The sequence below is a fragment of the Ranitomeya variabilis genome, chromosome 2, assembly GCF_051348905.1.
Source record: "Ranitomeya variabilis isolate aRanVar5 chromosome 2, aRanVar5.hap1, whole genome shotgun sequence".
Classification (NCBI taxonomy): Eukaryota; Metazoa; Chordata; class Amphibia; order Anura; family Dendrobatidae; genus Ranitomeya; species Ranitomeya variabilis.
Window position 1 is genome coordinate 125,223,882 of NC_135233.1, and position 17,937 is coordinate 125,241,818.

The following is a 17,937-nucleotide window of genomic DNA, read 5'->3' on the forward strand; positions in this document are numbered from 1 at the left end:
GACTTTTGGCAAATTCGGGTTTCATGAAACCCGACCCGACACCTGTGTGGGGTCGGCCATGAAGTCGGCGATCTTCTGAATCTGGAATCGGAATTCCGATACCGATTCCCGATATGTTTAAGATATCGGGAATTGGTATCGGAATTCAGATTTAAGTGTAAAATAAAGAATTAAAATAAAAAATATCGCTATACTTACCCTCTGACGGGCCCTGGTACTAACCGGGAACCTTCCTTCCTTAGAATCAGCCTTCCAGGACCTTGCGGTGACGTCGCGGCTTGTGATTGGTCGCGCGGCCGCCCATGTGACCGCTTGCGCGACCAATCACAAGCCGCGACGTCACCGTGACGTCACCGAAGGTCCTGGAAGGGCTGATTCTTAGGAAGGAAGGCTGCCGGAACGAAGCCGAGGGTGAGTATATTCCTATTAGGTATATACTCACCCTCGGACACGCCCTGCTTCTTTCCGGCAGCCTTCCTTCCTAAGAATCAGCCCTTCCAGGACCTTCGGTGACGTCACGGTGACGTCGCGGCTTGTGATTGGTCGCGCGAGCGGTCACATGGGCGGCCGCACGACCAATCACAAGCCGCGACGTCACCGCAAGGTCCTGGAAGGGCTGATTCTAAGGAAGGAAGGTTCCCGGTTAGTACCAGGGCCCGTCAGAGGGTAAGTATAGCGATATTTTTTATTTTAATTCTTTATTTTACACTTAAATATGGATCCCAGGGCCTGAAGGAGAGTTTCCGCTCCTTCAGACCCTGGGAACCATTGGAAACCCAATGGACTGCATTGGGTTTCAAGTTTCGGCCGACCCCGACCCCGACTTTTTTTATAGGATCGGCCGATTTCACTCGACCCGACTTTTGAAAAAGTCGGGTTTCGTGAAACCCGACCCGATCCTATAAAAGTAAAGGTCGCTCAACCCTAGTGACAATCAGTGGTGTGGGCGGAGTTATACACAGCTCAGTAGTCAGAGAACTGCTCGATCTGCAGTAGATATAACTGATTTTATCAAAATGACAGAAAGCAGCTCAGTAAGTGATAAATCACTGGTATCAGGTTCTCTGTCCCTACAGTCTGCTCTCAGATGGAGCAGAAAAGAACCTGGTGACAGATTCACTTTAACCCCTTCCTGACATCGTGCGTAATAGTACGCTGATGTCAGACTCCCTCCCTTTGATGTGGGCTCCGACACCGGAGCCCACATCTTTTCCGGCACATGTCAGCTGACAGGTGCCTCTAATAGCCGCGGGTGGAATCTTGAACCACCCACGGCTGTTAACTAGTTAAATGCCGCTGTCAAACTCTGACAGTAGCATATAACACGGGCTTCAAGCAAGTGTGCCAGAAATCCCGCCCATCGGCGTCCATGTCACATGACCGCAAGTCACCCATGGGTTGGCATGACAACCAGAGGTCTCCTGCAGACCTCTATGGTTGTCACTGCTGGATTGCTGTAAGCGCCGCCTGGGGTCGGCGCTCATAGCAAGTGATACAGGAAAGATATATATCTTGGTACCGTGTTAGTCAGTAGATAGAAAGATGTTTAGAATTGAGAATCCTCAGTGGTTGATACCTTTTAATGGCTGACTGAAAAGATGGTAACAAATTGCAAGCTTTCCAGACTACTCAGGTCTCTTCATCAGGCATAGACTAATAGAAATTCTGAGGAATCACATATTTATGCACAACAGAGCACAGAAAAGAAAAAAAAACAACCATGGATAAGACAGGTGACATGAAGCAGGATTACCATGAGTGATAAACAGTTATGATGGATCTACTTATGGCAATACATTTTTGTCTCCCAAATCATAGCATTATGGACATGAAATTACTTGTGTTAAAAGGTAACTTCAAAACTCAGAGAGACAGAAGAGTCTGGGAATATAAACTGATGACGACCTTTGACTGTCTTAGTGGTGGAATAAATGTGTCGCATGGATTTAAAAATGTTTAGAATTGAGAGTCTTCAGTGGTTGATACCTTTTTTAATGGCTAACTGAAAAGATGGTAACAAATTGCAAGCTTTCCAGACTACTCAGGTCCCTTCATCAGGCAAAGACTAATACAAATTTTGAAGAATCACATATTTATGCACAACATAGTATAGGAAAAAAAACATGGATTCCTGTATCGCATGGATTTATGTTTTTTACATCAACTAAGGAACTTGCCCCTCAGACTATAAGGGGTCATCACAACAGAGACCCCAATCAGGACAATAAAATATTCCTTATCTAAGAACTGGCCCAACATTTATGGACATAACTGTTTATCACTCATCGTAATTCTGCTTCATGCCACCTGTCTTATCCATGGTTGTTTGTTTGTTTGTTTGTTTGTTTTCTGTGCTGTGTTGTGCATAAATATGTGAGTCTTCAGAATTTTTTTAGTCTATGCCTGATGAAGAGACCTGTGTAGTCTGGAAAGCTTGCAATTTGTTACCATCTTTTCAGTTAGCCATTAAAAGGTATCAACCACTGAGGACTCTCAATTCTAAACATCTTTCATAGCAAGTGAGCAATTCTGCTACATACAGGCAATCTGATCATCGCCTATATGTAGCAGAGCCGATCAGGTTATGGCAGCTTCTAGTCCCCCATGGAAACGATTGAATCATGCCAAAAGTTAAAAATAAAAAATAAATGGTTTTAAAAAATATATAAAAATTGAAATCACCCCCCTTTTCGTGCCCATTCAAACTAAAACAATAAAAAAATCAAACATACACATATTTGGTATCGCCGCGTTCAGAATCGCCCGATCTATCAATATAAAAAAGAAATAACCTGATTGCTAAAGGACGTAAGGAGGAAAACAAGGCAAAACGCCAGAATTACGTTTTTTTGGTCACCGCAACATTGCATTAAAATGCTATAACGGGCGATCAAAAGATCGTATCTGCTCCAAAATGGTATCATTAAAAACGTCCACTCGGCACACAAAAAATAAGCCCTCACCCGACCCCAGATCACGGAAAATGGTGATGCTATACTGTAGGTATAGGAAAGACGCAATTTTTTTTATTTTTTTTAAACAACCTTTGGAATTTTTTTTCACCACTTAGATAAAAAATAACCTAGTCATGTTTGGTTTCTATGAACTCGTAATGACCTGGAGAATCATAATGGCAGGTCAGGTTTAGCATTCAGTGAACCTAGTAAAAAAGCCAAACAAAAAACATTTGTGGAATTGCACTTTTTTTTTTCAATTTCACAGCGTTTGGAATTTTTTTTCCCGTTTTCCAGTACATGATATGGTACACACATTGCCACCATTTTGACGAAAAAAAACAAAAAGTTATGGCTCTGGGAATAAGGGGAGCAAAAAATGAAAATGCAAAACCAAAAATACCTCTGGTCGTTAGGGGGTTAATTGTCACGGATCCCTTCTCCATGCTGCTGCTAATTCGTCGCGTGCCAGCTCTCAGCACGCGACTTGGGGTTGTGCCTGCAAGGGTTAATCTATCTCCCCACTCTCAGTCCAGAATTCAACCTCTGTCCTATGCTGTAATGGGAGCATAAATCACACACCGACCCAGGCCACACACCCGCTCATACACGCTGCCACCACTCACCGATTACACGGGTGATGAGTCCCGGACTATTACTAATACTGTCTAAGGGGCAGCATGGTGGCTCAGTGGTTAGCACTGCAGCCTTGCAAGGAGTTTGTATGTTCTCCCCGTGTTTGCGTGGGTTTCTTCCGGGTTCTCCGGTTTCCTCCCACATTCCAAAGACATACTGATAGGGAATTCAGATTGTGAGCCTCATCGGGGACAGTGATGATAATGTGTGCAAACTGTAAAGCGCTGCGGAATATGTTGGCACTATATAAAAATAAAGATTATTATTATTATTATATTGTTCTAAGAAATGCCATTGGTAAATTAAACGTTGAAAAAAATGTAATGTTACAAATGAATGGAAATCTGTTTTCTTTCTTATGTAGTTGGCCAGGTAAAGTTTGATCCACCAATGAGGAAAGAGACGGAGCCTCATCATGACCTGGTGAGTACTTAGAGGATCCGAACATCTGCTATTACTGACGTGTGACATTATAGTGAGCCACCATTATCTATGATGCCAGGGACCATGGGCACCTTCCATGTGTATGTTGCTGCTGTCAGAAGCTGGACGCTGTGTAGCTGTGGTTTGTTGTATGGAGGTGCTGCAATCACATCACTCCGCACATTATGGTTATCAATGATTTTTTCTACTCTTATTTAGCCTCTTAAGATTTGCTTTTTTCCTTTTTTGTTTTCTTAAAAGATCCTGCATGTGGCAAATTGTTTAAGAGGCAGGTCAGACAGAATGCATCTCTCTTGCTAATGCTTTTTGGGGTTTTAACTAACTTTTTGATTTGATTATCTCCAATTTATATAATTATTGTCCATCTGAAATTCCTGGAGGGACATCTGCGGTTCCTGCTCTTACCACTTCTGGTTGTGTTTGCCACTAACCAAATGCTGTTATATTATTCTGTTATCTTCTATGATCAGTGAAAATTCCTAGCAAGCATGGTGTGAGTGTTGTGCTGTTGCCTGGCCAGGCGCTCGGTTTTGAGACTTATTTTTTTAGATCTTCCAAGTGATATTCCCTCTTGTATATGTGCCGCTTTCAATCACTGTAAATAACTTGGCTATCTGTCTGCTAAACAGCTCGACAGGGACGATTTTTTGGACAGTGCAGAAGAAATATACTACACTGCAAGATCTAATCTGGTATATTCTTTTTCTTTGTCAACTTTACCTTTGTGTCTACTTTTATTGGCTTTCCAACTAGCTTCTATGTTGTTCTCTTGTTGTTCCCTCCAAGACATAAGTCTGCACAGTACAGGATGTGCTTCAGTCCTGCGTTGTTCATCATGATTCGTTTAACACCCAGACTAAAGAATGTAGTGCGTCCTCTGCTATCCTTCCCAGTACAGATCTGTAAAATGTCATATTAAACAAACTATATGTTTTAACATTTCCAAATATTAACACAAGATAGTTAAAACCTATTTGTCGTTCAACAGAATATTCAATTGAATGGGCAAGTAGACCAGAACCAATATCACTTGGGTTTTTACATTATTTCTATCATTGTCAATTCTTGTAATCGCCTGTACTGTAAGCCAATATGTCTGTATACGGGCTGATTCGCGGAATTGCTGCCGACTCTCCATGTAGATTTAGGCTAAGAAAAATCTGACGTGGAATACAGTTACGGCCAAGTGCACGAGATGTTATCAAAACAGTTTACACACCGGACGACTTCTCCCTGCACTATTATTATTATTATTATTTATTTATTTATTTATATAGCACCATTAATTCCATGGTGCTGTACATGAGACGGGGTTACATCAAAATACAAATATCACTTACAATAAACAAACTAACAATGACAGACTGATACAGAGGGAAGAGGACCCTGCCCTTGCAGGCTTACATTCTACAGGATTATGGGGAAGGAGACAGTAGGCCGATGGTGTTGAGGTGGCCGTGTGGTCATTACAGGCTGTAAGCTTCTTTGAAGACATGTGTTTTTAGATTTCTTTTGAGGGATCCAAATGTGGTGGATAACTGGATGTGTTGGGGCACAGAATTCCAGAGGATGGGGGATATTTGGGAGAAGTCTTGGAGGCGATTGGGTGAGGAGCGAATAAGTGTGGAGGAGAGGAGGAGGTCTTGGGAGGACCGGAGATTACGTGAGGGAAGATATTGAGAGATTAGAGAGATGGCTTTGTAGGTCAGTGTTAGTAGTTTAAACTGGATACGATGGGAAATTGGGAGCCAGTGAAGGGATTTGCAAAGAGGAGAAGCAGGAGTGTAGCGAGGAGAGAGATTAATTAGTCGGGCAGCAGAGTTAAGGACGGACTGGAGGGGTACGAGAGAGTTAGAAGGTAGGCCACAGAGGAGGATGTTGCAGTAGTCGAGGTGGGAGATGATTAGGGCATGCACAAGCATTTTGGTAGAGTAAGGGTTGAGGAAAGGACGGATTCTGGAAATATTTTTGAGCTGGAGGCGACTACTCCAGATGATTGACAAGTCTCTCCCTATATACATACAAGGATCTTTAAACTAAAAATGTTTTCTCTAAAATGCCGGCACATTTGAAATCAAAATGTACCTGGTTGCAAACATGCAGCCAGACTCTGATTCACAACATTGGACAACATGAATCCACTGACTGGTTCACTTTAGCAATCCCTCGGCCCTCTCCTGGCAACATTTGCCCGGTCCTTCTCTGGTCTTCACTAAAAGACAGACACAAACAAAAACAAGGTCAGATAGACTCCCGACGTTCATCCTTTGGACATCGCTTGCTTCACTGCAGTGAGTGAGCATGTAGGTGTCAGCCCTATTTGCCTCAATAGTATCCCTCATAGTAGCCTCTGGCTTTCAAACCGATTTTTAGAAATTAACAAATTGTTTATGACCATGCAGTTTATGCAGAATTGTGTGGCCTGTCATAATTGTCAATCACATACAGTGCCTAAAAGTAGTATTCAACCCCCTGCAGATTTAGCAGGTTTAATAAGATGCAAATAAGTTAGAGCCTTCAAACTTCAAACAAGAGCAGGATTTATTAACAGATGCATAAATCTTACAAACCAAAAAGTTTTGTTGCTCAGTTAAATTTTTATAAATTTTAAACATAAAAGTGTGGGTCAATAATTATTCAACCCCTAGGTTTAATATTTTGTGGAATAACCTTTGTTTGCAATTACAGTTAATAATCGTCTTTTATAAGACCTGATCAGGCCGGCACAGGTCTCTGGAGTTATCTTGGCCCACTCCTCCATGGAGATCTTCTCCAAGTTATCTAGGTTCTTTGGGTGTCTCATGTGGACTTTAATCTTGAGCTCCTTCCACAAGTTTTCAATTGGGTTAAGGTCAGGAGACTGACTAGGCCACTGCAACACCTTGATTTTTTGCCTCTTGAACCAGGCCTTGGTTTTCTTGGCTGTGTGCTTTGGGTCGTTGTCTTGTTGGAAGATGAAATGACGACCCATCTTAAGATCCTTGATGGAGGAGCGGAGGTTCTTGGCCAAAATCTCCAGGTAGGCCGTGCTATCCATCTTCCCATGGATGCGGACCAGATGGCCAGGCCCCTTGGCTGAGAAACAGCCCCACAGCATGATGCTGCCACCACCATGCTTGACTGTAGGGATGGTATTCTTGGGGTCGTATGCAGTGCCATCCAGTCTCCAAACGTCACGTGTGTGGTTGGCACCAAAGATCTCGATCTTGGTCTCATCAGACCAGAGAACCTTGAACCAGTCAGTCTCAGAGTCCTCCAAGTGATCATGAGCAAACTGTAGACGAGCCTTGACATGACGCTTTGAAAGTAAAGGTACCTTACGGGCTCGTCTGGAACGGAGACCATTGCGGTGGAGTACTTTACTTATGGTATTGACTAAAACCAATGTCCCCACTGCCATGACTCTTCCCGGAGCTCCTTCCTTGTTGTCCTTGGGTTAGCCTTGACTCTTCGGACAAGCCTGGCCTCGGCACGGGAGGAAACTTTCAAAGGCTGTCCAGTACGTGGAAGGCTAACAGTAGTTCCATAAGCCTTCCACTTCCGGATGATGCTCCCAACAGTGGAGACAGGTAGGCCCAACTCCTTGGAAAGGGTTTTGTACCCCTTGCCAGCCTTGTGACCCTCCACGATCTTGTCTCTGATGGCCTTGGAATGCTCCTTTGTCTTTCCCATGTTGACCATGTATGAGTGCTGTTCACAAGTTTGGGGAGGGTCTTAAATAGTCAGAAAAGGCTGGAAAAAGAGATAATTAATCCAAACATGTGAAGCTCATTGTTCTTTGTGCCTGAACTACTTCTTAATACTTTAGGGGAACCAAACAGAATTCTGGTGGGTTGAGGGGTTGAATAATAAATGACCCTCTGAAAAGACTTTTCACAATTTAAAAAAAAAAAGAAAGAAAGAAATAACATTCTTTTTTGCTGCTACTTGTAGGCACTGTACATATAACTTCTAAAAATCCACTGACACTTTTATGGTGAAATACACATTGGATGCAATGCGGCCATGTGGTGGGCAGGCAAACGTTACCCTAGCTGAGACGAAGGAGTTCTCAATTTTACTTTATTTTTTCATGCCCTCGCCAGGCAAAAATAATAAAATTAGAGCTCCTTGGCTTCTGTGGTTACTTTTCGCCACTACCTTCTTGGTTGTTTGTTGTCAGGCTTCAGTTGTGATGTCACAGCTTCAGCACCTGTGAATGCAGCAGCCAATCACTGGGCTCAGTGACGCCACATCCGCCTTACCGCTGACCCACTGATTGGCTGCTGCAGTTAAGGGCACTGTAATTGTGCAGCCTGGCAAGCAAAACACTGGCGACAGCAGCAGAAAAGCAGCACTGGCTCCCTCGGGAGTGAGCAGCTCTGATTTTATTATTTTTTTTAGTGCTATATTATGAGAATAGCAAAAATTAAAGCTTTATCAGACTCAGACATTGCAGTTGGTGCCATTTTTCATCTCTTTATATTTCTGTGTTTGGAGCAGCTCTGGATAGAAGAGTGCATACATAAGAGAGATGACAACGATTTTATCTTCCATAGCCATAATCACATCTTCCTCCCTGCTGCCTGTTTCCATGGGGAAATATTTATCTCCATATCCTTCGCGTATATTGTATAGCAGTATAGACGCTCGTTTTCCTGCCTTCCACGGCGCTCTTATTTATAGTTGATGCTGTTTGCCTTGTAAGCCTTTGATACTACTTTAAGCAGCACTGACAGATGTCATGTTCATGAGAATGTCACGTAAGATGCGATTCTCCGGGTGGCAGCTGAACAACCTCTCACATTTGCAAGATTTTTACTTTCCCTCTTTGTTTTGACTGTCTCTGTTCTGGTATTAATTTATGACAAACAGCCAACATCTCAAAAAGACAGATTTGGGTTTGCTCCCAAAAAAACTGGTCACTTTCCTAGTTGGGCCAAAATGGTTTAAACATCAGTTTCTTTATGTCCAGGAGGACTTGGCATGCTCAGCACAGGTAATTATGCCAGAGGCTTGTGCGGAATAACAAGCAGACCGGCCTTGTATCAGATGGCCCAAAACGCCATACGCCGATTAAGGGATTCCTGCCCGCTGACCAAGAATTACTATGAACATATTAGGTGTCTGAGGAACGTGCGCTAGCCGTCTTGATTCTGGGCTAGCTTGCGACATTTATTTTGAACAGTGGTTAGAATTTCTAAAATAGAGTAGGTTGCTGATATCTGTGATCCATGCGTGGAACCTGTAGACAATAAATGTCAGAAAAGAATCGCTTAAAGGGGTTTCCACTACTAGGTCAGCTCATTGTCATACCGTACACTTGGCCCTGATAAAATAAAAATGCCTATACTCCCGAGCTGGTGCAGTTACAGCTGTGTCGGCACTCCCTCTCCCTGAGGTTCGCGTGCGGTTGTTGTGTCATGTGACCCCGGCACCCAATCAGCGCTGGCGTCACTGGTCCCGCCTATGTACTAGTTGAACAGGAAGTGGAAGCCAGGACTATAGCTGATCTCTGACTTCCTCTTCATGATCAATTTGTCCAAAGGTGGAGACAGTGACGCCAGCGCTGTCACTGTGGGAACGGTGTAGGAACAAGAGGCGAGTATAAGCTTATTTATTTTCTTAGGGCCAAGCATGGGGTATGACAGGGAGTTGTCCAAGTAGTTCCCTCCATGTGGTTCCATGTTATGGGCTTCTTTACTTATTTTTTTTCTTTTTTTTTATGGCCTTTTGAAGGAGGCAATGCTTTCAGGGTGATAATGCAAAGTAACCTATTTAAGACGCCTCAAGAGTCCTGTGAACACTGCCCCCTTAGTAAGGACCATACTATAGAAATTAGAACCATGGTATGTAAAAAGGCCCATGTCTCTGGAATTGTATGGCGGGTTAAGGGCCCCTTTGCACTTCCAGGGAAAACGGACGAGTGCAATCCGATAAAAAATCGGATTGCACTCGGACCAATGTTATTTAATAGGTGTCTTTTCATTTGCGATTTTTTTTCTCAGCCGAAATCGGACTGAGAAAAATCTGGATCGGCTGAGAAAAAAATCGCACAGCACTCGCACCAGGTCCTGGAGAAAGTGGAGAGACACACAATCCAAGCTGCTTAAGGTCTAGTGTGAAGTTTCCACAATCAGTGATGGTTTGGGGAGCCATGTCATCTGCTGGTGTAGGTTTTATCAAGACCAAAGTCAGCGCAGCCGTCTACCAGGAAATTTTAGAGCATTTAATGCTCCCCTCTGCCTACAAGCTTTTTGGAGATGGAAATGTAATTTTCCAGCAGGACTTGGCACCTGTCCACACTGCCAAAGTACCAATACCTGGTTTACAAACAACAGTATCACTGTGCTTGATTGGCCAGCAAACTCGCCTGACCTTAACCCCATAGAGAATCTATGGGGAATCATCAAGAGGAAGATGAGACACCAGACCCAACAATGCAGATGAGCTGAAGTCTGCTATCAAAGCAACCATAACACCTCAGCAGTGCCACAGGCTGATCACCGCCATGCCATGCCGCATTGATGCAGTAATTGATGCAAAAGGAGCCCCGATCAAGTGTTGAGTGCATTTACTGAACATACATTTCAGTAGGCATTTCGAATTTTAAAATCATTTTTCAAGCTGATGTTATAAAGTATTCTAATTTACTGAGATAATGACTATTGGGTTTTCTTTCATTGGCTGTAAGCCATAATCATCAACATTTGCAGAAATAAACACGTGAAATAGATCACTCTGTAATGACTCTATATAATCTATCAGTTTCACTTTTTGTGTTGAACAACTGAAATAAATTAACTTTTTGATGATATTATAGCTTTTTGAGAAGCACCTGTATATTGAGTTGTGACGTCTGGAGCGATCTGCAGGTAACCGTGCAGAAGACTGACCTGAGTGGCATTAGTAAAAGATGAAGTTGGCGGCTGGTAATATGAGACTAGGTGCAAGAAACTTACAGTACATTAGTAGCACCAATCCAGCGCTGCAATTAAAAGAAAAAAGCTCTAGAGTGGTGCTTTAAAAAATGTCCAGCCCATAATATCCGTTCTTTCTACTTTTAAGTTAAATAAAACGTTAGAAGACCCTGCAGCCACAGTAGTTTTTCTTTCCATATGCCTTACGATTTAGTGCACATCTACATATGGATTTTTCAAAATTGTGCCATTTTGGTCTTCATGATTTAGGCACATAGTAGTGTTATTATTGAGTGATTCCATTTACTAAGATATCACCCAGCCCGTGACCAGGCTTAGTCCACACACACCGAGTAACATAAAACTGTAAAATGTTATTATGAGCAAAGATATAGAATTTCTATAGATGGCTTTCATCTGACATTTTTAAAACAATGGTAATCTAATAAATTACAAGCACTCTATCATTGTTTATATATATATATATATATATATATATATATATATATATATATATATATATATATATATATATATATTATTTTATTTTTTTTTATTTTTTTAAGTTCCTTCTTAATTGCAAGCAGATCTTGGGGGCCTGAGTCATGAGACCCCACCTACCACTCAAACTCCTCCAAAAATGTACAGATACCCCTCCAGAAATGCACAGCTCAGGCGACAGTAGAGCGGAATATGGATTGAGTAGAAAGTACAGGCTAGGAAACTGATGATTCTAGTGAGTGTGTACTCTGCTGTGGTTGTGCATTCAGGCAGGAGCTATGTGTTCCTGTCTCATGAGCTGCGCACCTCTTGAATGTGTTTTTTTTTTTTGGATCACATGACAATTAGAAGGGCATTCAGACCTTTAAAAAAAAAAAAAAGTACCGTAATAAAGTTTTAGTTACTCTTTAACGCTGCCATATATAAGGCATTTACTGCTTCTGTTTCCCCATTCTGCATGGTACAAGCAGTTAGTGTGCTTTGGCAGGCATGTGCCCACTGCTGATGGCATCTACCTGTTTTGCATTTGCTAATTATTTGCAGCTTGTAGCTATTCTATTTAACCCAGGCTGTTTGCATGGATGTATTTCCGGGAGCTTTCTAACAAGATTCTTCATTTTTATTCTGATAAATGTCAGAACTTGTAGACCAGGGTTATATTTTATTGCACTTTTTAAGGGGGACAACTTGATACAACCAGTTTAGAAATGTCTATATTTGTACTTTCTCGACACCCCGATATCACTGGACATTTGCATTCATTCATCCACCCAGGTGTTTCCATGTACATTGTGTACTTTGTACCTTCAAATATCTTTGGCAACACTTTGGGATAAAGTAGAAAAGTAAAAAGTGCACTGAAGAATGACAGATATTTCTATTGTCAAATTGTCTATTCCCAAAATGTATTTTCATTATTGTTAAAGGGAGTCTGTCACCGTCAAAATGGTAATTAAACCCCTTATACAGTTATGTAGGGGACTTAGCCCCTATAAAAAGCATGCTCACAGTATAGATTATAGTGCATTAGTTGCCAGGAAAAAAAAATTGTAAGCAACTCAAGGGTCTTTGGTGCCCCATTTGCATGGCCTGCAGTAGCCCAGCCGCTTGCTTCTCCGACAGTGTCAGTGTATTCTCCTCACTGGCTTCTATCTGTAGTTCTGCTCCCATCTATCGTACAGTACTGGGCAGAGAGTCTGCAGATAGGAACCAGAAATGAGAGTGCCCACTGAAAAAAATCAATGAACTGTGCACAGGTGGTCTTCTGCAGTGTCAGGGTGCACTCTTATCACTGGCTCCTGTCTGCAGCTGCCGCTCAGTATTCTACTGCAGACAGGAGCCTGTGACAAGAGCGCACAGGGAGCACGGCGGGGCTCCTACATTATCTGCAAAATGCAGAGCTGCTGATTAATCCTCTGGTCACACCAAGGGTGCACTGAAGCCTCTTCATTTGCATACAAAATCTTTTGGGGGGGGGGCAGTTAAATCACTAAAATCTATATTATAAGTATGATTCTGTATAGAGCTAATTCCTCTAAATATCTATACAAGGGGTTTCATTAGCATTTTGGGCATGACAGACTCGATTTAAATACTTAGGCGTCATTTAGATGTCTGTGTAACATGTATGTGCTGTATCCGGCTCTTACACGGCTACAGCGCTTACGCATTATAATCTATATTGCTCTTCACATGTCCATGTTTCCCGGCAGCACAAATGACAAGGACCTATATAAGTCTATGGGTCAGCGAGAAACACGTACAGCTTCCGTGTGCCAGCAGTGTGCCGCTCATGTTTAACGTTGCAAAGTATAGGAGAAGCTTTTTAATTTATTTTTCTTTATCCATCTATAAAAAACACTGATGACTCATTCATGGTAAAAACGGACACTCTGATGACACACTGAAGATACACTGATGGTTAAACTGACATACTGATGGTAAAAACTGACACACTGATAATAACAACTGACACACTGATGGTAAAAACTGACACACTGATGGTAAAAACTGACACACTGATGACACTAATAAAAACACTGATGACACTGGTACAATTTTTTTCGCATACATGTGTGAATGAGGCTTCAGTCTGGGGAATTTCTGTTGAGTTGTTGTGGGCGGAAGTGGGTAAAGTTCATACGCCAAAGAGCTGTGGTTTGACGAACACTTGTCTCATGCATTATGGAAAAAGACTATGTCAAGGCTTGCTTTGTATATAGACTTGTGCTTGACTACTATATATATGTAGAGTTAAAATATACACTACCGTTCAAAAGTTTAGGGTCACTTAGAAACTTCCTTATTTTTTAAAGAACAGTTTTTTCCAATGAAGCTAACATTAAATGACTCAGAAATACACTCTATACATTGTTAATGTGATAAATGACTATTCTAGCTGCAAACTTCTGGTTTGTAATGCAATATCTTCATAGGTGTATAGAGACCCATTTGCAACAACTATCACTCCAGTGTTCTTATGGTACTTTGTGTTTGCTAACTGTAAGAAGGCTAATGGATGGTTAGAATACCCCTGAAAACCTTTGTGCAAGTATGTTAGCACAGCTGAAAACAGTTTGGCTGATTAGAGAAGCTATAAACCTGACTTTCCTTTGAGCTAGTTGAGAATCTGGAGCATTACATTTGTTGGTTCCATTAAACTCAAAATGGCCAGAAAAAAAAGAACTTTCATGTGAAACTCGACAGTCTATTCTTGTTTTTAGAAATGAAGGCTATTCCATGCGAGAAATTGCCAAGAAACTGAAGATATCCTACAATGGTGTGTACTACTCCCTTCAGAGGAGAGCACAAACAGGCTCTAACCAGAGTAGAAAGAAAAGTGGGAGGCCCCTCTGCACAACTGAGCAACAAGACAAGTACATTAGAGTTTATAGTTTGAGAAATCAACGCCTCACAGGTCCTCAACTGGCAGCTTCATTAAATAGTACACGCAAAACGCCAGTGTCAACGTCTACAGTGAAGAGGCGACTCCGGGATGCTGGCCTTCAGGGCAGAGTGGCAAAGAGAAAGCCATATCTGAGACTGGCTAATAAAAGGAAAAGATTAATATGGGCAAAAGAACACAGACATTGGACAGAGGAAGATTGGAAAAAACTGTTATGGACAGACGAATCCAAGTTTGAGGTGTTTAGATCACACAGAAGAACATTTGTGAGACGCAGAACAACTGAAAAGATACTGGAAGAGTGCCTGACACCATCTGTCAAGCATGGTGGAGGTAATGTGATGGTCTGGGGTTGCTTTGGTGCTGGTAAAGTGGGAGATTTGTATAAGGTAGAAGGGATATTGAATAAGGAAGGCTATCACTCCATTTTGCAATGCCATGCCATACCCTGTGGACAGCGCTTGATTGGAGCCAATTTCATCCTACAACAGGACCCAAATCACACCTCCAAATTATGCAAGAACTATTTAAGGAAGAAGTAGGCAGCTGGTATTCTATCTGTAATGGAGTGGCCAGCGCAGTCACCAGATCTCAACCCCATTGAGTTGTTGTGGGAGCAGCTTGACCGTAAGGTGCGAAAAAAGTGCCCAACAATCCAAGCCAACTTGTGGGAGCGCCTTCTGGAAGCATGGGGTGAAATTTCTCCAGATTACCTCAGAAAATTAACTTCTAGAATGCCAAAGGTCTGCAATGCTGTAATTGCTGCAAAGGGTACATTCCTTGACGGAAGCAAAGTTTGAAGGAGAAAATTTTTATTTCAAATAAAAATCTTTTTTCGAACCTTGTCAATGTCTGGACTAGATTTTCAATTCATTTGGCAACTCATTTGATTAATAAAAGTATGCGTTTTCATGGAAAACACAAAATTGTCTGGGTGACCCTAAACTTTTGAACGGTAGTGCATAATATGGCTTGTGGCAGAAAGTGAGGTCAGAATGGCATCTGTGAGCGTGATCCATTGGTGATGTGTCTCGCTGCCATCCATTTATATTTTGAATTTAGATTTGGGATATTAATGTAATTGAAGGGAACCTGCGCTCCCCTTGTAAAAGGCTTGTTTTCTCCAAATGCAGTGAGGCTCAGCATTCTTTACTTGTCTCTTCCTCAATAAATTACACATTTATTTGTTTTTGTACACACTAATCTCAGTTTTACTGATTTCCGTCATTGTGTTTTTTGCATAATAAATCTAAAGTTAATACCTGTATGTTCTTTGTGGTATATGTATCTTCGTCTTTGTTAACGATCAAAATGTCAGTAAGGCTAAGTGTGTACTGCACTTAGCCCGAAATACATGTCTGGAGCTTTTCTCGGTGTATAATTTATCGTTCCTAAAGTCTCCCCATATACGATCCGTTCTTTGACCTTCGTCTGGCTGGTATGCGACAACTTACCGCTTCTGCAATCGTATAGGAAAGCAGAGCAGAATTCGCTTTCCTATAGAGACACCACAAAAAGGCTATACCATTTGGTATATGAGTTTTTTTTGTTTTGCAATAGGTGACTATAGTGGACAGATGTCTATATCCCCCTGAGCTTATGCACCTGACAGTGGCCCTAAATACAGTGAATTCGGAGAATAATATTGCCTTTCCCTCTTAGGCTGCTTTAAGACAACAGGTTTTTTGCATCAGGCACAATCCGTTGAATGTTGAAAAAACGGATCCGTCACAGATTGTAAAAAACTGATGCGACGGATCCGTTTTTTTGACGGAATCGACCAGCTGATCCAGCTAATTGAATCCAGAAGAAATGGAGCATGCTCAGTTTAAAAAAACAGAATCCGTTGCCGGATTCCATCATTTAAAAAGGATCCGGCGCCATAGGGTTCCAATGTAGCAAACGCCGGACACCACCGGATCCGGCGCTGTCCGGTTTTTCGCCAGAGACAAAAGACTTAACTTTGTAAACATGTGGCCATCCGTCGCAATCTGTCGCTGATACAAGTCTATGGGGAAAAAAAACGGATCCGGAGGCATCATTTGCCGGATCCGTTTTTTTTTCAAAATTCGCCGGATTGAGCCTGACGGCAGAAAACTGATGTGTGAAAGAAGCCTTAGGAGGGCATGTATGTCAGCATTGGCTAACACTCAAATTGATGTTGACTACTATATTGAAGAGGATCTGTCATTTGGTGAGGTTTTGCTCATATTTTAACCCCGCTACTCCCAAGAATATTTTTTTTTTCTCTGTTTAGTTTCCACTGTATGGTTCCAGATATATGGGTCTTTATTTTATTGCGCTCAGTATCCAGATTTTTACGGTCATTACGAAGGAAGCATTGCTCACAGTCTAATTATGCAAAGCAGCCTAAAGCCACGCCCCAGAGAATCATGTGAGCCACACCCCCTTATCATGATCATAGTAATTAGCATTTTGGGCACCCATATCTCTGCAACCCTATGGCAGATTAAAAATAGAAGGAAAAAATGGCCCCTTTTGATCTCTTGACAGGTTACTTTATTGTGTTACATACACACTCAGTTTGCTCCTCACTAATGCCAATCGGACCCATTGCTCACTAAAAACAGCTAATGCCAGTTTTTCTGAGCGATAGTATAAGAACCACAGGCTTGATCAGATACCTCTCATCTATGAAAAGCCATAAAAATCTGTACATGGTAAATCCACCAACAGGTGCACACACAATAAAAAGATTTCATATTTTCATAAACCTACTGAAATTTCCTAGTTCCCTCTGTGAAGTACAGGACCAGCTCGTATTTCCTATACTACCATGTCCGTTAGTGTTAGGTAGCATAACGTGTCTACATCATATAGGGTGAATATGTTCCTGGATCACCGTAGATCGTCATTAATGATCTTATTTTAAATTCTTTTTTTTTTTACTCCTTTTTTTTCTTTAGGACCTACAGTTAGACTACGGCCAAGGTCCCCAAAGTGGCTATTTCCTTGGAGGAAACAAGTGAGTTAATAAAGATTTTGAAACGTTTGATGTTTTATTTCTGTGTGTTAAGATGAGCCTACCACCTAAGCGAGTCACTGAAAGAGGACTGGGAATCTCTTTATTATTAATGATTCCCTGGTGCTGTACATGAGAAGGCGTTACATACAAAACATAGAAATGACAGTGAACTAATACCGTATATACTCGAGTATAAGCTGAGATTTTCAGCCCATTTTTTTTAGACTGAAAGTGCCCCTCTCGGCTTATACTCGAGTCATTGTCCCATGGGGGTCGACAGGGGAGGGGGAGCGGCGGCCGTTCCCGGCGCGGTCCCTGCATCTCCGGTCTCCAGGCACTGACAGCTTCTTCCAGCGTTGAGTGGTCACATGGTACCGCTCATTACAGTAATGAATATGGACCCGACTCCACTCCCTGTAATGAGTGGTAACGGTGACTGCTCAATGCTGGAAGAAGCTGTCAGCGCCTGAGGATGCAGGGATCGCATCGGGAGCAGGTGAGTATAATGGGGAGCACTGCGCGATATTCACCTTTCCTGGTTCCGGTCGCCGCTCCGTCTTCCGCGTCCTCTGCAGTGACGCTCAGGTCAGAGGGCTCGATGACTTGGTTAGT

At 42.2% G+C, this 17,937-nt stretch overlaps 1 protein-coding gene and 1 long non-coding RNA gene across 5 annotated transcripts in view; one reads left to right on the top strand and one right to left on the bottom strand.

The window, feature by feature from the left end:
• MAP4K3 (mitogen-activated protein kinase kinase kinase kinase 3) overlaps positions 1-17,937 on the top strand; it is a 306,530-nt gene that overhangs the window by 231,735 nt on the left and 56,858 nt on the right. For 2 of the 4 annotated variants that reach the window (XM_077282921.1, XM_077282922.1), the window contains exons 14-16: positions 3,955-4,013; positions 4,664-4,726; positions 17,267-17,325. In XM_077282921.1, the coding sequence (XP_077139036.1) occupies positions 3,955-4,013; positions 4,664-4,726; positions 17,267-17,325 (181 nt within the window). The remainder of the gene's footprint in view (positions 1-3,954; positions 4,014-4,663; positions 4,727-17,266; positions 17,326-17,937) is intronic. The other 2 variants (XM_077282923.1, XM_077282924.1) reach the window with 1 other exon arrangement.
• On the bottom strand, positions 4,812-8,181 carry LOC143804644 (uncharacterized). The gene is made up of 3 exons (XR_013221073.1): positions 8,064-8,181; positions 6,120-6,246; positions 4,812-4,934 (listed from the first exon to the last, which is right to left on the bottom strand). It is a non-coding gene; the product is annotated as an uncharacterized LOC143804644 (long non-coding RNA).